At 51.7% G+C, this 18,379-nt stretch overlaps 1 protein-coding gene across 1 annotated transcript; it reads left to right on the top strand.

The window, feature by feature from the left end:
* The first annotated feature begins 236 nt into the window (after positions 1–236).
* On the top strand, positions 237–17,975 carry VSIG10 (V-set and immunoglobulin domain containing 10). The gene is made up of 9 exons (XM_065418018.1): positions 237–318; positions 3,755–4,039; positions 11,268–11,573; positions 12,965–13,252; positions 14,203–14,496; positions 15,216–15,326; positions 15,991–16,003; positions 17,213–17,379; positions 17,863–17,975. Exons 1-9 carry the CDS (start codon positions 237–239, stop codon positions 17,973–17,975), a joined length of 1,659 nt encoding a protein of 552 aa, XP_065274090.1.
* The last annotated feature ends 404 nt before the right edge of the window (positions 17,976–18,379 follow it).

The following is an 18,379-nucleotide window of genomic DNA, read 5'->3' as shown; positions in this document are numbered from 1 at the left end:
AGCCTCCAGCGCTGCTCGCTCCCCCCAGGGCCCGGGGCAGCGCGCCGGGCCCCCCCTTGCTCGGCTCGGAGCTCGGGGAGGGCGAGAGACCGGGCGCGGAGGGAGGGGGGAGGCGGGGCGGCTCCGGCGGGGCGGGGCTGGTCCCGGCCCCCAGCGGGCAGTGCCGGGACTGGCTGGCGGCTTGGCCGGCTTGGGCACTCGCTGCGCGGCGTCTCTGTGTCCGCCTGCCCGGCCAGATGCGGGTCCCAGGCTGGAGCCCGGCCGCGCTGCTCCTCGCCGCCTGCCTCTGGCGGCTGCCGCCGGGCCGGGGCGCTGCAGGTACCGGGGGCCGCTCGGGCGCAGGGGGGCGGCGGACCCCGGGGCTGGGCGGAGAGGGGCCCGTGCCCTGCCGGCCCGTGCCCTGCTCGCACCTAACCAGCGCTGTGTCCGGCGCTGCACCTCGGCCCCTCCAGCCTGCCGGGGGCTGTGCAGGGCCCGGCGGGGGAAGGGCCCCTCCTCTGCCCGGCCCGGAGCAGGCGGCATGTGTGACGCGCTATTCCCGGGGCACGGCTCTGGGCCCGACGCCTGGTTTGTGCTGACCAGCACCTGCAGGGCGGCCGGGTAGGACCTGCCCCTCCGGGGGAAGCGGGGCAGCTGAAAAGTCAAACGGCTTCTGCTCCTTAGCTCTGCCCGGCTGCGGTAACCCTCCAGCCGCGCTCCTCGGGAGAGCGCTGTGCAAAGCGGGGCAAAGTCTCGGGTTTCCGCTTGTAGAGGTTGGGGAAACTGAGGCAGGGAGACTTCCCGGGGCCGTGGCAGAGCTGGGAACGCCGCTTTCCACGCTCGGGTATCTGGGGCTGTTGTAGTGTCTGTCTCCGCTCCGGGAAGCTGTGGCTAGGTTTGGTTTCACAACGCCTTGTGCGGTAGGGAAGTATGATTAATCCCATTGTACAGGTGGGGAAGCTGAGGCACAGAGAGATGACGTGAGCTGCCCATGTTAGTCTGTGGCAGAGCCAGGAATAGAATCCAGCTGTGTTGGGTCCTAGTCCGGAGCTTTAACCACAAGGCCATCCTTCTTTTCTAGATCTCTGTCCAGCTCCTATTGGAAAGGTGTCTACAACACCCAAAAAGTCACCTCCGTAGCTGGCACTAATTGGCCATCTGCCAGTCAGTCTCAGCAGAGAAGCTGAGGATTGAAGGGGTCATGGATACTCCCACGCTGGGAAGCATTGCAAGGGAGGGATGTGGAGTATGGAGGAAGGTGGCATTACCACTGCACATGCAGTAAATACAGCAAAAACTTCAGTGCCCAGCATTGTCAAGCTCTCTTGCATGATCACTGAGTGCACAGGAAAAAGTGTGTGAATTTTCTCTTAAAGCTACACAGCTGTTGGAAACTTCCCCATGAGTCTTGTTTGACTGCCAGGACAATTCCTGTGGCCTCATGGAAAAGCATTTCTGTTATTAAAACTTTATAGTTACCCTTTTTTAAACAACCAAATTGTGTACTTCTGTGTGTCATCAAAATGCAGAAGTAGCTATAGTTCTCCTAGACCAAACAATAAAGCGTTACAGGAGGCAGCGGTGAATGAAGCATTGAACTGGGACGCAGGGGACTGGGGTTCTGTGCCCAGCTCTGCTGCCGGACTCTGAGCAAGTCACTTTCCCTGCTGGTGCCTCAGTTTCCCATCTGTGAAATGGAGAGAACTCTCCTCTGTAAAGGGGTTTGAGAGAGCTGGATGAGAAGAGCTATATCAGAGCAAGCTACTATGATTTATTACAAATAGTCTGATAATACGGAGAGTACTTTTCATCATAGATCTCAGCGCGTCACAAAATGGGTACATGGTGCTAGATCCCCTGTTTGTAATTGAGGCACAGGAAGGTTCAGTGCCAGAATTTCACCTGCAATTCCTATTGACTTAATTGCTGCTGTTATTGGTCGATCTACTTGTATTTTGGTAGTGCCTAGAGAGCCTGACCAAGATTGGAACTCTGCTGTGCTAGGCCCTGTACTGATACGTACGGTTAGCCAGCCCCTGCCCTGGGGAGCTTCATACTGAAATAGGGTGGGAGGAGAAACAGAGGCACAGAGAGGGCAAATGAATTCGCACAGCAGGGCAGTAGCAGCACTGAGACTAGAGCCCAGGTTTCCAGGGTCCCCGTCCAGTGCTCTCTCCACGGGCAGCCCTGATCCAGTGGAATGGGAGAATGCCCGGCCCGTCTCAGAATCGGGCCGTTAGCTACTGGCCTAAGGGGAGTGGACGGCAGGGCTGGGAATGGAACGCAGCTCTTCTGGCTCGGGCTCTGTGCTGAGTCCACAAGCACAGTGATTTATGGCTAACTTGGACCATTCCCGCAGCCTGCTCCTCCCTGCTGCCCTGAACGTGTTTGCAAAACAAGCTCCAACCAGTGTTGACGAGTGATTAACTATTGATATATATAGCCTCTGGAGCACGGTGTGCATGGGAAAGAACAAACACAACACCATTCTTGTCAGTTCACCTTCCTTGTTCTGTCCACTCCAGCCTGGTAGCAGTTGCGCTGTGAGATATGTTATCAGGGCTTCCGGTAAAGCACAAACAGGAGAGACTTTTACCAGATCATCTGTTCTTTCCCTTCCCCCCCACCCTCCTTGTTATTGTGCAAGTAGCAAGGCATTCTATGTAGAGACAGTTTTAGTGGTATGGTCACCACCTGCCTGGTGTTAGACCAGGAGTCCTGGCCTGGGTAAGCCAGATTCCAAGGCCTGTTTTCTGAGCGTTCCTCTGATCCAAGCCTGGCCTGCTTTGGGGTTCAGCACTGGGTCTGCTGCTGGAATACAGTGTCTTGATGGGCGTTCTGCTCGCTGGCGTTGGCCTCGGGCCAAGCAAGCTGAGCTCTGGTCAGAGGTTGATGAGGACAGTCCGCGGGAGGACTGGGTATCGTCTATCGTCTTCCAACTGCTACTGATTCTGGAGCAATATTATTGCACTTTTACTGGAGACTGTCTGACTTCCCCCACCAGTGGATGAGTGTTGCAATTGGAGCTGCTATAAAGGAGGAAAATGGGGAGGATGCAAGGAAATGGTGGCTGTGAATGCTGAGATGGGTTAGTGACTTTGAACCCTACTCAGACCAGATAAATGTAGACTCCAGTCACTGCTGGCTCTCGATGCACTGGTCCCAGTAGCCCAGATGAGATTTGGCTCCTCACAAATCCCTTGCTCGCCGTGCTGGTGGGAGGGAGGGAGCAGCTAGCCCTGTGTCTTTCATTTTCAGCCCAAGTGGGGTCCCTGTTTCTGCTCACTTGTCAGCACTAGGCATCTTTAGCTGCCAAATGCATCCCAGAAACCTTTGCGCTGGTTTGTAGCAATGCTTCAAAGGAAGCACCGTGGCAGCTGTTGCAAAGGATACTGAGATAGAGACCCAAAGACAGCTCCTTGTGCAACTGAGCAGAAACAGGGATGCAGATTTGGAAGGGGATTTGGGTGGGCAGAAACTCAGCAGCCAGGGAAACGTGCTTTAGGACAGGTCTGTTGGTGAGTGACCAGGGTGGTCCCAGTGTTCTTCCAGTAGGGTGCCCCATATGTGGCACCTTAGATGGCCCCCTGCTTAGTCAGGGGTTTAGCCCCCACTTTGTTTCATGGACGAGATGGCTTCCTCTTTGATGCATGGCTTGGGGGATGGAAAATCCTTTGCTGTGATGCCCAGGGGGATGCACCTGCCAGCCACCAAAAGGGGTGGTGAGAACATGGGGGATGGGGCACGTTCTAACGCTCTCTTTCTCTTTGTGCAGGAACAGAAGAGGTGATCGTCGGGGAGGCCGGAAGGAGTGTCGTCCTCGTGTGCCGAAATGTGTCCGAGCGAGCGGACGAGGTGGACTGGTTTCACGGTGACCCTGGCGCTGTGCCCCCACTCTTCTCCTCCAACGCCACGCTGCCCGAAGATGCCCGCTTGTCCCTGGTGGACAATAGCTCTCTGCACATCTCAGCGCTGCGCTTGCAGGACGGGGGCAATTACACCTGCAAGGAAGTGCTGAACGAGACCGTCCGAGAGCACAGAGTCCAGCTCCTGGTAGCCAGTGAGTTCCTCGACGTGCGGTGTCCTGTAGCTGCAAGGGGCTTGACCTCACGGAGTCCTAGAGTTTAAAGCTAGAAGGGACCGCTAGTTCACCTAGTCTGACTTCCTGTACATCGCGGGCCGTCTACACCAGCCAGCGCCCACATGCTAAACCCAACAACTGAAGTGAGACCGCAGGAAATGGGACCCCCAGGAGATTAGACTATTCCATGCCATGGGCAGAGATTAGGAGGGACTGAGGTGTGCCAGTGCCCGAGGCCCCTGCAATTGTAGGGAAATGATTAAACGAGAGATACCCAGATAATCCTGGCAAGTGACCTCCACCCACAGGGTGCAGAGCAAGGCGAACCCCCCTCCAAGATCACTGACAATCTGACCTGGGAGGAAATTCCCCATTCTTCACCCCCCCCCCCATGGCGATCTGACCCTGAGCATGTGAGCAAGAACCAGGCAGCCAAGCCCCTGAGAGAGAGAGAATGCTTGGTGCCATCTCAGAGCCCTGGCCTGGCCTGCAGATGTGAACCTCACCTCCAGGGCACCCCCGTTCGAGGGTGATAAATACTAGCCACAGACAGCCCTGTGCCCTCCAATGGGAATGGCTTTTGGGGTTGAGATCGAACCACCCACCTGAAGGGGAGAGGGTCTTTATCCCACCCCCAGCCCCTGAGCCACTTGCTTTCCCTCTCTCTGAGTCCAAGTTACCCTTTGGGTTATTTAAGCTGAATAGAAACAGGTTATGATGTTGGAGCCATAGGCGGGCTCTCATTGTCTCACTTCTGCTGGCTCTCCCCGGTTCCATGCCCATGCGAGTCACAGGTGCTGCTTTGTGTAGATACACGGTCTCCCTCCGCAGAGATCTGGCCCTTTTGAACAACAGTAAGGAAACCCTGACGTGTCTGGGCCGAGGCAGGGATAGCTCAGTCCAGGGCACGATAGGGGATGTGAACGGTCGGGAGACAGGCAAAGCCACTTGCATAATTGAAATGGAGAATGCGTTCCTGTTGGCAGCCATCCCACCTTGGGCTGCCATTCTGGTAGACTGCTCCGGCTAAGCCAGATTGGTTGGTGCTTGGACGGCAAAATACAGGCTGCTGCAGGACATGGTGGTGGTCATTCAGCAGATGGCCCTATTCCCACTGAGTCAGTGCCCTGTGGAGTGGTGGGAGATGAGAAATAAAACCAAGGTCCTAGCTGCCTGTTAAATATCCAATGGGCCTGTTTCCTGGCCAAATTGTAGCTGGGGTAATTGTATTCTGCTGATTGAAATTGAAGCTTCAGCTCTGGACAGAATTCTTTTTTAAATCCCTGTCCTGAACTGTTATGCAGTAGTGCTGGGCATTGTTAAATGGCTACTGGGTTCTTCCCCAGAAGTGGCTGCATTTCACTGGAGAAGGTTCCTGTGTGTGTAGTCTGGGAAGTGTGTTGGAATCCTGTGGAATGAAGGGCACTGTGTAAATATAGGGTTAATTTAGGACACCTGCAAGGGGGTCTTAGTTTCTCTCCGTTTCCAGAATCTGCTCCCCACTCCCGCTGGATCACTGCAGGGCTGTCCTTAGACCTCCAGCCAGGGTTTTGCCCTACACTAACTGGGAATCTAGTGCTGGGATGGCAGCACAAGAGTGCAAAGCTTAGAAAACCTGCAGCACAGGCAGGCAGGACGTCAGCCCCTTGTGGTTCCTTGCTGATGTGCCTCACCTCTCACTCGGCCACAGTCACTTCTAGAGATTAGAGAGGAGCACGGTCTGCCAATATAACTGTTAGCCGCTCTGCCGAGCCTAACTGGGTGCAATGGGGACTCTGATCCACTCGGGCCTGGACTGTGACCACCACTTTCCTATGCCCCGCTGCACAGCCCATACTGCTGTGATCTAGGGTCATGGCTGCCTTCGAGCTGGAGGAGTAATGTTTACCTTGTGTAGACACATCTGCGCTAGCTTTGATGGAGCCAGTGTGCTAAAAATAGCAGCGTGGCCACAGCAGCGTGACTGGTGGGATGGGCTAGCCGCCAGAGTATGTACCTAGGGGCCCAGGCGGGATTGTACGGCTAGGGGAGTCACTCTGCTACTGCAATCAAAGCTAGCACGCCCACGTCGACCCAAGTCGACGTTGGGATTTACAGCTCCAACTCAAATGAAGATGTAGCCTGGAATGAGGAAGAGTCTGTATCCTGCTACCTCTTGAGCTCTCCAGTCCCCTTGCGTGTGACGTTCTGCATTAGCTTTGCTCCTTTTTTCCTTGTTCGTTACCTGTTGTGAACAGGTTATTGTATCCTTTGTATTGTTTCTCTCAGCCTTATTTCCTGTTTGTGTTCAGGGTGTTCCTCTCACTGAGAGCTGCTGCACCCATTTTGCCCAGAGCAAAGCTCCAAAAGGTCACGCAGGGAGAGAGGCCCTTCGCAGTGCAGGGAACCCCGCCGTGGATTTGAAATGAACAGCTGATTTGTAGAGTATTCAAATGCAAGAAATAAAGCTGCTGCGGCATGTGGGTTAGTGGGAAGTGCGCACTCTAGAGTTCTAATCCCAACCCGGCCGCTAATTCCCAGTGATCTTGGGCAAGTCATTCAACCTTTCTGTGACTCAGTTTCCCCAATTGTAAAAGTATGTAACCACCTCGTAGGGCTGTTTGTGAGCCTTAGTTATTTACACTTGGTCGAACACTGCAGACATGGTCTGTATTATCATTGCATGGGGGGGGGGGTTTGTTTGTTTGTTTGTTGATGTTTTGGTGTTTTACATGAAATATATAAAACGGGGCCCAATTCATGGACTTCCTGTTAAAAGGTTGGATAAGGAGTGATGGACAGCTCAGTCTTTTTAGTGACTCCAACAGAAGGTTAAGAGTGACTTGGCCACTGTCTACAAGGACCTACACAGGGCCAGATTTCTGATAGCAGACAATGCTTTAACCCAGCAGAAAAAGGCATAATGAGATTCAGTGGTTGGAAGCTAACACTAGATCAATTCAAACCAGAAACAAGGGGCACATTTTCCACAGCGAAGCTCATTAAGCACTGGAAGAACTTCCCGAGGGATGGGGTAGTTTCTCCATAGCTTGCAGTCTTTCAGTTGAGCTTGGGTATCTTTCGAAAAGAGACGCTCTACCTCAGCCAGAAGGGCGCGGGAGTGATTGGGTGAGTTCTCTGGCCTGTTGTCCAGGACGTCAGACTGGGCCATCAGAATGGTCCCTTCTGCTTTAAAATCTAAATGAAAAAGTCCCAAATATCAGAGAGAACTTAACGATAGCAATCAATAGGAGTTCAGTTCTGGCTTTTCGCCGCTGTCCTGTGTTTGTGGTGGTGCCGAGGTGTGTGATTTGAGGGGAAACGCACACCCAATCTCCTGGAACATTCGTACTTACTTTGGCATCTGCGGTGGCTCAACTCCCTTAATTGTAAGTTAACAATATGTTTGTGGGGCAAGTGGACCCGTGTGCACGGACTAGTCATTAGCGTTGATCATCACAGGTGAGGACAGTCCTCGAGCTGCTGTTTTGAAATGTGTCTAGATGCTAGTAGCGTTATATTGATGTAAGCCAGGCGTTCAGAAGCTAATAGAACACTAGTCCGGGTGGGAGATTCCAAGACCCAGCACAAAGAGGTGGTGCTTTTCTGCTGAGTCACCCTAAACTCCGGTACTTGGACCCTAAATAAAGCTGTGGAGTAGTTTCTGATGACTCATGCTGGCAGGTTCACTCATATTAACTCCAGCAAAGGTTGGATTGGCTCTTTGGATCTGGGACAGAGGAAGTTCTGCAACTAGAAACATCCAATTTTGGCAAGAAAGCTTATACTGAGGCTTCTGCTTAGTCACTGGAGTTACCAATAAAGCCAAATCCCAAGAAAGGATATGTTTGCAGTATAGAGACTGTTCAAAGCAGGGTGGGGAGTTCACCTGCATCCAGCTATTTTGCCCTGAACGTTTGAATAAGGTGGGTGAGTCATAGAAAATGAATGTTCTGTTTGTTTATACTAGTATGCAAATGAGCTCTGGCTGAGTCTGTGCAGCCTTCCATTATCAGCTCGAGATGGAGCCGGGAACTGGGCATCAGAGTCTGGGCCTGGCTCTGCCACTAACTCTCTGTGTGATTCTGAGCAAGTTGCTTAACCTCGGTGCCTCAGTTTCCCTATCTATAAAATGGGGATAATAATTCTTCCTGCAGAGGGGCCAGTGCAGCTTAATGACTTGGTGGTTAGAAAGTGGTGTGAGCTCTCTCAAATGGCAAGTTCTACATCAGGGTAAACGTTTTCCCTAGCGTACATAGTTGATGCTATTTATGAGCAAAATAAACCTCACTCTCAAACCCTGGGCATAGCATATAGCCTAACTCTGCTGCCTAAACTCCACGTATAAGAGAAAGGAAAGGGAGGCTCCAGGTTTGCTACGCTCTGTATCCTCTCTAACCAGCCCAATGGAAAAATCCATATTAGGGCTGTCGATTAATCGCAGTGAACTCACGCGATTAACTCCAAAAAATTAATCGCAATTAATCACAATTTTAATCACACCGTTAAACAAGAGAATACCAATTGAACTGTACTAAATATTTTGAATGTTTTTCTACATTTTCATATTTATTGTATTCTGTGTTGCAATTGAAATCAAAGTGTATATTATTTTTAATTACAAATATTTGCACTGTAAAAATGATAAACAAAAGAAATAGTATTTTTCAATTCACCTCATACAAGTACTGTAGTGCAATTTCTTTGTCGTGAAAGTGCAACTTACAAATGTAGATTTTTTGTTTTGTTACATAACTGCACTCAAAAACAAAACAATGTAAAACTTCAGAGCCTACAAGTCCACTCAGTCCTATTTCTTTATTCAGCCAATCGCTAAGACAAACAAGTTTGTTTACATTTGCAGGAGATAATGCTACCCTCTTCTTATTTACAATGTCACCTGAAAGTGAGAACAGGCATTCACATGGCACTGTTGTAGCTGGCATTGCAAGGTATTTAGGTGCCAGATATGCTAAACATTCATATGCCCCTTCATGTTTTGGCCACCATTTCAGAGGACATGCTTCCATGCTGATGATGCTCGTTAAAAAAATGTATTAATTAAATTTGTGACTGAACTCCTTGGGGGAGAATTGTATGTCCCCTGCTCTGTTTTACCCGCATTCTGCCATATATTTCATGTTATGGCAGTCTCGGATGATGACCCAGCACATGTTGTTCATTTTAAGAACACTTTCACTGCAGATTTGACAAAACGCAAAGAAGGTACCAATGTGAGATTTCTAAAGATAGCTACAGCACTCGACCCAAGGTTTAAGAATCTGAAGTGCCTTCCAAAAATCTGAGAGGGACAAGGTATGGAACATGCTTTCAGAAGTCTTAAAAGAGAAACACTCTGATGCAAAAACTACAGAACCCCAACCACCAAAAAAGAAAATCAACCTTCTGCTGGTGGTATCTGACTCAGATGATGAAAATGAACATGCGTCGGACTGCACTGCTTTGGATTGTTATCGAGTAGAACCCGTCATCAGCATGGACGCATGTCCCCTGGAATGGTGGTTGAAGCATGAAGGGATATATGCATCTTTAGCACATCTGGCACGTAATATCTTGCGATGCCGGCTACAACAGTGCCATGCGAACGTCTGTTCTCACTCTCAGGTGACATTGTAAACAAGAAGCGGGCAGCATTATCTCCTGCACATGTAAACAAACTTGTTTGTCTGAGCGATTGGCTGAACAAGAAGTAGGACTGAGTGGACTTGCAGGCTTTAAAATTTTACATTGTTTTATTTTTGAATGCAGTTTTTTTTGTACATAATTCTACATTTGTAAGTTCAACTTTCATGATACAGAGATTGCACTAAGGTACTTGTAGTTGCAGGTGAGTTGAAAATGCTACTTCTTTTGGTTTTTTTACAGTGCAAATACTTGTAATCAAAAATAAATATAAAGTGAGCACTGAACACTTTGTATTCTATGTTGCAATTGAAATCAATATATTTGAAAATGTAGAAAACATCCAAAAATATTTAAATAAATGGTATTCTGTTATTGTTTCAGTGCGATTAATCACGTTTAATTTTTTTAATCGCTTGACACCCTAGTCCATACTCCTGCCCAAAGGAAGCAGACGCTCCTTACTAAACCCTGGTTTGGGGTGGTGCTGGCAAACTATGTTTGTTGTTGCAGTTTTTGCTGCCAACTGGATAAATGCCCTACAGAGCAGCCCTCAGATCTCCTTTCCCTTGGGCCCCCTCCTGTGCAGACTGTAGTGCCGGGCTTTGTTTGACAGCCCCTGTGTCGACAACTGCTCTCTAAAGATAGAGTTGAATTAGGAGTCGGGTTGCGCAGGCTGGCACGGTAACACAATGTGCTAACCCTGAAATCCCCAAGACTATTACTAGGGGGAGTTGTTTGATTACTGTTTGAGTGCCAAAAATACACGTGAATGGATGTGGAGCTTAAAGAAAACAAACTACAGACCGGAAATAAGGAGAAAGCACACTTAGCCCCAGTCTTTGCAACAGCTGGGAGCAGCCCCCCATCCTGTGTTCCACCCCCCCCATCCTCTCACCCCCCTGCGAATGTAGCAGTCTGGGGCTACAGATGGCTCTTGACTTGCTGTACCCTTGTTCAGTTCTTTCGCTATTTAAATAATAAACCAACATAATCCCAGTTGCTATCAAACCAACAGCCCTGGAAGGAGTCCAGAAATGACGTTCCCTGGGTCCTCTGGATTGTGGAATTTGCCCCCGCAGCTGAACTGCAGTTTGTACGTTGATCTGGGCTGCAAAGCAGAGCTGGCACATGCAGCCGGCTTGCAGCAAGCAGAGTAGGGCGGGCAGGAACGGAGGAGGCCTGGATCTCGGCCCAGGGGCTCATTGCGAAGACCCAGGCTCCCATCCTGTAAGCTGTTCTGTGGCCACGTGGAGCGCCAACGTTCAGCCTCCTCCCGCCTAAGGGCTGGGCTTGGCCCGGTGCACTGGGAAGCACTCAAGCTTTGGCTGCCCACGGCCTGGCAATAGGGGCTCCTGCAGCTCAGGGCTGTAGCTGGCCACTTCCCCAGGAGGCCTTTAAAAGCCATTGGAGGTAGATCGCACAGCATGCACGGGCATTGTCAAACGGGGGGACCCCAGATAACCCGCATTCCCCAGCTAAATATTGGGCAGGCTTTGCTTAGACGTAAGGTAGCACTTTACGCTGCTTTGAGGGGACTGTTTTGTTACACACCCCAGTTCGGGTTTCTCCTTGCCCATTCCAGGTGGCCCCAGCAGCGTGACTGTCAGCATCTCCCCCGCCGCAGCACTGCCCAATGGCACGGTGTACGTAGACAAACGCGACCCTGTGATGTTCAGCTGCACCAGCAACTCCCATCCCGAGCCCACAATGGGGTGGGCTTTCCAGCTGCCCAGTTCGGCCCCGGAAACGTTTACTGAAGTCAATGGCTCCTCCACCGTCTACACCCTGCAAAATCTATCCTGGCGCTTCCAAGGGAACTATTCCTGCACAGCAAGGAACCCTCTCAGTGGCAGAAGTCAGACATCAACCAAGGAGCTCCTGGTCTACTGTGCGTAAGAGCGTTGGCAGTGTTATGGCTTGGTGAAAGGAATGGGGGGGGGGTGCTTTTCCAGTGTTTTCCCTGCCAATAGGTCTGGGTGTTAGCACAGGGGGTGATCAGAGCGGGAATGGTATCCTGGCTTTTGCTTCTTAAAACCTTTTGCTACAAAAAACTGGGTCCAAATGTAAACCTCAACCCTGAACCCTCCTAGGGGAGGAGGGGGTGGGGGGGTTAGAATCTCTGTATTCAAATCTGCCTCAACCATGCTTGTGAGTCTGATCCAGGATAGGCATATTGTCCGAATCAGGTTCGAATGGATGATCTTGGTGATCTGGGCCCCAAGTCTCACCCTGAGCTGGAGCTGGGTCTAACATCATCGACCTGGTGCAGCTTTGCACACAACTGGAAATGGACATGCTGATCATTTCTGCGGCACCAAATTTCATCCCATGTCGTCAAACTGAATGCGTGTAGCAAGAGTCTTGTCATTTCCCACGCTCGCTGGGTGAAACGTGAGCGGTTTCACGGGTGAAGCTTGATTATGATATTTACGATTTGCCATGTTGTAGCTGTGTTGGTCCCAGGATATCAGAGAGATGTGGTGGGGGAGGTAATCTCTTCAATTGGGCCAACTTCTGTTGGGGAGAGACAAGCTTTGGAGCGACAGAGAGCTCTTCCTCAGCTGTGGGAAAGGTAATTTCCAGAGCTGGAGAAGAGCTCTGTGTCGCTCAGAAGCTTGTCTCTCTCACCAACAGAAGTTGGATCAATAAACGATATGACCTCACCCACCTTGTTTCTATGCTATTTACTGACAAGTAATATTTGTACAGTGCTCTGAAGCTGTCGGGCCCTATTCTCACCTGGTGTAAACTGATGTAGCCCCTGTGAAGTCAGTGGAGCTATGCGAATATATGACGCCTGAGATCTGGCCCGCGAGGGACGGTGTATGCACCACAATGTATCAGGAAGGACGAAGGTGTGATTGCTAAGACTTACTGCTGTATTAACATCAGATAACGCACAAGCTAAAACCAAAACTGTCCTGCACAGCATAAGGATGGTTCACTGCCTAGTGTTTAGGGGGACAGGCTTTCTTGCTCCCTGTAAGGGCTGGGTTGAGATTGCCTCACTGCCTTTTCTGCTGGGGACCTCGTCCCGGGTCTCCAGTGGTTGCTGTGTGCTGCTATGAAAAGAGCACACGTGCCCCCCAAAGACTGGTGTGAAACTGCAGGGAGGGTATTGAGACAAGTGGGAGGAGAGAAGAACCATAAGATTTTTAAAAGGAGCTAGGGGAAGAATAATACCTCCCAGGCTAACGTGCTGACACCGTTACGGTTTCACGGCATGGTGTATCTCAGCAGAGATGAAGGCGTCTTTAACCTCTTGTGTTTTGCTGTTAGATCCCCCGCCGTCGGTCCCAAGGTGTTGGGCTCAAACTACCCAAGTGGGGTTGATGCTGCAGTTGTTTTGTAACTGGCCCGGGGGATACCCGCACCCCGTCCTCCAGTGGACAGAAGAGGGGCGAGACCTGGAGAATTCGAGCTGGGTCGTTAATGCAACAGGCACCGGGGACACCCACGTGGAAACGCTGAGCAGCTCTCGCCTCTTCCACGGGAAGAAGTTCAAGTGTGTCGGGAGCCACATCCTAAAGAAGGAGAAAGCGGAGCCGACTTGCACTGTGCAGATAAGTGCGTCAGCTTGTCCCTCCCTGGTTAGCCATTAACGAACCTGTGCATGTGGAGAGCCAGGCTGCCAGCTTGGCTCCAGTGAGAGCCTCGGACACGGGTCTGAGGGCAGGGAGTCATCCAGGGAGTCTGATTCTCCCCTGCCTGCACCTCCTGTGGTCACTTCCAGCTGTGCAAAGTGGGGGGACACTAGCGAATCCGGATGGGAGCGTTTGACACGACAGTAAATGGCTATGCAGGGCCCAAGGCAGCGGGGATCAGAGCCTGTGGCCCAGAGCCTCCGCCTGGGCATAACTTGATGGACGCGAGTAGTTCCATGGAGGTCCGTGAGATGACTCACGTGCATACAGCTACTCGGCACGTACGGGTTTGCAGAAGCAGGGCTGAGAATTTAAAAAGTCCATAGTGATGTTGGAAGCCTCGATTTTTTTGGTTGCCCAACTTGAGATCCCATAAAGGGACTGGATTTTCAGTGTGTGTGCGCGCTAGGATAGGGAAACCGAGGCACAGAGCGGTGTAGTGCCTTGGCCAAGGTCACCCAGCAGGCCAGTGGCAGAGCCGGGACTAGAACCCAGAGCTCCTGAGGCCCAGTGCAGGGCTCTATCCATCAGGCCACCCTGCCTCACAAAGGAAGGGATCCGGCCCCGTTTCAGCAAAGCACGTGCTTAACTTTGAAGGTGGGCAAGTGCTTACGTGCTTGGAACCAGGGCCTACGAGACTTGCCCAAGGTCAAAAAAGGCAGAGCTGGGAGTTGAATGCCGATCTCCCAAGACCCAGGCCTGTGCCTCCTCTAATTATCTGGGTGGGCAGTGGCTGCCTGTCACTGTGGATCCCGGGTTCTTGTACATACACCTATACTTGAAGTCATTTGCAAGTTGCTCTAGGAACATAAGATCTTTTTCCTATAGGATTTTCAACCTCTTTCTCAACTCCCTTCCTCCCTCCCTGTTTAGAGGCCCCTTCGCTGGCGACAGAGCCACTGAAGACATGCTTTGTGGGTGGCACCGTGTCCCTCACGTGCCAGGTGATGGAGAGCAATCCCCCTGCGAGAATCAGCTGGCTTCGGAATGTCTCCCAGCCAGAGGTGGAGATCCAGTCTGGGGGGAGGTACCTGGTCACCCAAGAGGGCAGCGTCTCCAATCTCACCATTCAGAACTGCTCCCATGACGCTGACGAAGGCTACTACGTCTGCAAAGCTGAGAACCCCGTGGGGCTGAAGGAAGCCTATGTTTCCCTCACTGTGAAGAGTAAGTTAGCAATGCTGCAGCTGGGGGGGAGCTGAAGCAGGGTGCGAGGAGAGGGAGCATGACGTGAACAGGAGCAATAAGTGAGTCTCTGATGTACTGCCCTGGATTCGTCTCCTCTAGGGCTCCCCGTGAGACGTAAAACCCTAGGGAGAGATGAGCTTACGCCTCATTCATTTGTGTGCGTTCATAGTTCTCTCCCACATACCTCTGTCCATCGGAGCATTCCCAGCTGCGGGGGGAGGGGGGCAGTGGACACTGGCTGGCAGAGCCGTGAGCTTAGTCTGGTGAATGGGTCCAGTTGCCGGAGGTAGCAGGATCAGTGTGAAAAACGACACAATTCTTCCACCCTTGATTATAAAACCGGCCTGATGTGTGAGAGAAGCCGTTTACGGGTCAGCTGAGTGACTGGTGCGGTCCCTTCGTGAGGCTGACAGCGTGTATTACTGTGTAGCTGTATTGAACGCACGTGCTGAAATCTGCAGCCAGTCAGAGCCTAGCCGGGGCAGTTCCCGTGGCACACTGCCGTGGTTTTCACCTGCAGGAGGTGTGTGTGCATGATGGCAAGCGGGCGCCCGATGCACCCATCCTGCCGAAGGAGCAGGCCAGTTACAGGGTAACCATTGGCATCAGGGCAGCACTGCGACCGGCCCCATCACCTGTGTCTAGCCAGTGACCATCCCATAGGCTGAGCTGCTGCGTCTCTCCTCTCCTCCGCACAGAGCCGGTGAACATAGTCGGGGTGGTGGGAGCAGTCGTGGTCCTGCTGCTGCTGGGAGTTCTGGTCATCTCCGGAATCATTTTGTACTACAACCCCCTCCTGTGTCTGAAAGGTAAGAGGAGCTGGCACACAGACCCCTCCCCCCCCCCAGCATCCCCTCTGCCCTTCCCAGCCACAAGGCACACAGATAGGAGCTCTGCTTCTCCAGACCTGACCTGGTGCAGTTCTTCAGTTTTACCCCAGCCTGTAATCCTGGGGCCCTTCCCCACCCCACTAACCTGTGTCCACCACTGATGGGCATACCTTACCTCGGGCTCCTTCCCCTAGCTCCTATAGGAATGGTGTTCGCTTCGGAAGCAGGGACAGAGGTACCCAGAGAGCGGGGCACTTGCATAGCCGACCAAGAGAGGATGGCATGGCTGTCTCTCTGCGGGACCTTTCGCAATACTGGAGATTGTGTGTGTCCTGTGCTAAACCTCCCTCCTCTTCCCCTGCAAAGTTGTAACTGACGCTGTTGTCTCATCAGTCTCTGAGCCGACCACAGCTGCCTTCTGCTGCTTCAGGGGGACAGCACCACCTCCCCGAGGCTTTCCGGCACCTTCCCGGGCTGTGCGTCCCCGTGGTGATTGCCTGGGACAGTCCCAGTTCAGTATAATAGACAATATTGCCAAAGGCAGCAAATGATCTTACCGTGAAACTGACTTTGCTTTGTCTGAGGAATCACGTTTATGAAGGTCTCTTAAATCTTTTTTTCCCTTCCCACTTCTTCCCCCCAGGCAGCATATTCAGGTGAGTGTTTTCCTTCCCCCGATCTCTGTGCAAACCTAGGTATATCTGCTGTCCGGTAGACTTGCTGTGGTTGTAGCCAGGATATACGCTACCCAAGGTAGGAGCTGTATCTACTGAAATCATAGGCTAAGGTGAGTGCAGTGGTAATAGGGTGACCAGATGTCCCGATTTTATAGGGACAGTCCCGATTTTGGGGTCTTTTTCTTATATAGGCTCCTATTACCCCCCACCCCCATCCTGATTTTTCGCCCTTGCTGTCTGGTCACCCTAAGTGGTAACGATGCCACGTCCTGCACAGAACCAAGGACCAAAGCCACAGGCCCGAGTCATTTGAGCTAATTGAGACTCTCTGTTAGCTATTGCCAGTAGCCAGGCTTCTGTCCCCTGTGGCACAACCGCTAGAAGGGGTGAGATCACACGTGTTACGCTGACCCGAGGGAATATGCCGTCTCTAGAGAAGGAAACACCAATGTAAATTCCTCTCGTGCTGTTTAACAAAGTGCCGTTTGATTAAACTAAGTTGTGGGGAAGAGGGAGGGATAAGGTACTGGAGACTCCTTGGCTGGTCTTCTTATACGATGTCTTTGAGATTGCTGGAGAGGCCCTGGCTTTTGAGTCACATCCCCTGCCCCCTGAAGACAAGGCAATTCTGCCTTGATTCTTTAAAGTATAGGGAGTAAATAAAAGCAGCAACATGCTGCCTCTCTGGTTTACAAATAGCTTCTCCAACCTCAAGTGACAGCAAAACAAGAACCTTCCTGGGGTCATGGTGTTCTTCACTCCAGCTCCCTTTTCTAGTGCTTATTGCTCCTCCCCTCCCCTTCTGGGTTCTGTCCACTCTTGTGTGGCTTTGGGTGATTTCCTTCCCCACCAGCGTGCCTCAGTTTCCCCACCTGTGCAACGGGGAAAGTACTCCCCTCACAGGGTGATTATGGGGATTTATCCATGAATGTTTGTAAATTACTCTGAGGACTTTGGATGAAAAATGCTGCCGAGCTGCAAAGCCCTATCAGCACTATTGCTGCCCGTGGGCGTGAGTACAGGACTTGACAAAGCAGCCATAACTAGCAGCACCCTGTTAGAGACAAAGGTACAATTCCGTAGCCCCCTGGGGGAATGGAAATGGAGGAAGGCTGGGGGCTGGAAGGAAGAGGGAAGGGGCAGCCCTGCAGCATTCTCAGTCACTTTCATTTGCCCTCCTGATCACAGGAATCAAGACTCAAATGATGTCTTCATGCTGGTGGATTCAGATGGAGAAGAGGAGGAGGAGGAGAGGGAGGAAGAAGAGGCGACTGGCAACTCCAATGTGCATCGAGTGACGGCCCTGGTGAACGGGAACAGCGCCCAGGCTGGTTATGGCTACCATTTTACTGAGAGTAAGCACCTGGTTTTGGAGACGCATCACTGCACAGTGAAATAGGCTGCCCCTATCAAGCTGCTTGGTAAAATTTCTGTGGGTGGGAGAGGCCACCATTTTCCCCATGTCCTCGCTCAGTGGGCGGTGTCCCAGCAGCACCAGCTGGGGGACGGGAGGAGCAGTGACGGACTCCACCTCTTCTCTCCACCCGCACCTACTGCATGCAGTCACACGGCTGCTGGAGTTAGGTGATGAGGATCATTTGTATTGTGAGTGTCTAGAGGCCTCGGTCAGGAACAGGGCCCTGTTGTTGAGGGCACAGCACACACCTAGCGAGAGAGAGCCCCTGCTCTGAGAAGGTGCTCACAGTCTGAATGGGCAAACAGAGGAAGGACGGGGGGGGGGGGGGGGAAAGGACTGTAGAGAGGCTATTCCACATGGCCAGGCCATGGCTCTGGTAGTAATTGTGTGCTAGGGTCTCCTGCCTTGTGATTTCTTCTAGGTGACAGCAGTGAGCTCCCAACAGAGGAAGTGGAGCGAGAAGAGATGCCAACTACGCAGAGGACAATTCTCCCTTTTCTTGTTGAAATGGATGGAACTGTGGGTGGAAGTTAAACTTTAAACGCATCATTGATACGTGGCTGCACCTAGGCTGTTCAAATTCTTGCAGTGGGATCCGTCTGATCTGGTTGTTAGTTTCTTTCTTCCCTCGCCCCAGCCCTGTTTTTCATTCTTTCATTTTGTTCATTCTTTCATCTCACACAGTTCTTTTCTTCTCTTTCTTTTTGGCTATTTCTTCCCTTCTCTCAAGTTTTCCTTTGTCTCAGGGTTTCTTGTTAAGAAGAGGAAGTTCAGAGGCAGACAGAGGTCAGGAGGAATGTGTCTCTGCTTCAAAAGATCTTGTCCTGTGGGTATCCTCTTCATCTCTAAGCCTGCCGCCGGCTGTGTCCGGGACCCGTGGGGAGTTAACAGGAGGGCAGTTCTGGATCACGAAAAAGGCTAAAGGCAATCCCAGCAAT

This window comes from Emys orbicularis, chromosome 16 (assembly GCF_028017835.1).
Source record: "Emys orbicularis isolate rEmyOrb1 chromosome 16, rEmyOrb1.hap1, whole genome shotgun sequence".
Lineage (NCBI taxonomy): Eukaryota > Metazoa > Chordata > Testudines > Emydidae > Emys > Emys orbicularis.
The sequence above is the reverse complement of the archived record's forward strand: the minus strand, read 5'-3'. Positions and strand labels throughout refer to the sequence as shown.

What these genes read in the sequence shown, in the direction of transcription:
- VSIG10 (XM_065418018.1), top strand. Translation starts at nt 237, where the DNA reads ATGCGGGTCCCAGGCTGGAGCCCGGCCGCGCTGCTCCTCGCCGCCTGC. An exon ending in AGTCCAGCTCCTGGTAGCCA is followed by an intron (nt 4,040 to 11,267) that starts GTGAGTTCCTCG and finishes TGCCCATTCCAG; the next exon opens with GTGGCCCCAGCAGCGTGACT. An exon ending in TGTTTCCCTCACTGTGAAGA is followed by an intron (nt 14,497 to 15,215) that starts GTAAGTTAGCAA and finishes TCCTCCGCACAG; the next exon opens with AGCCGGTGAACATAGTCGGG.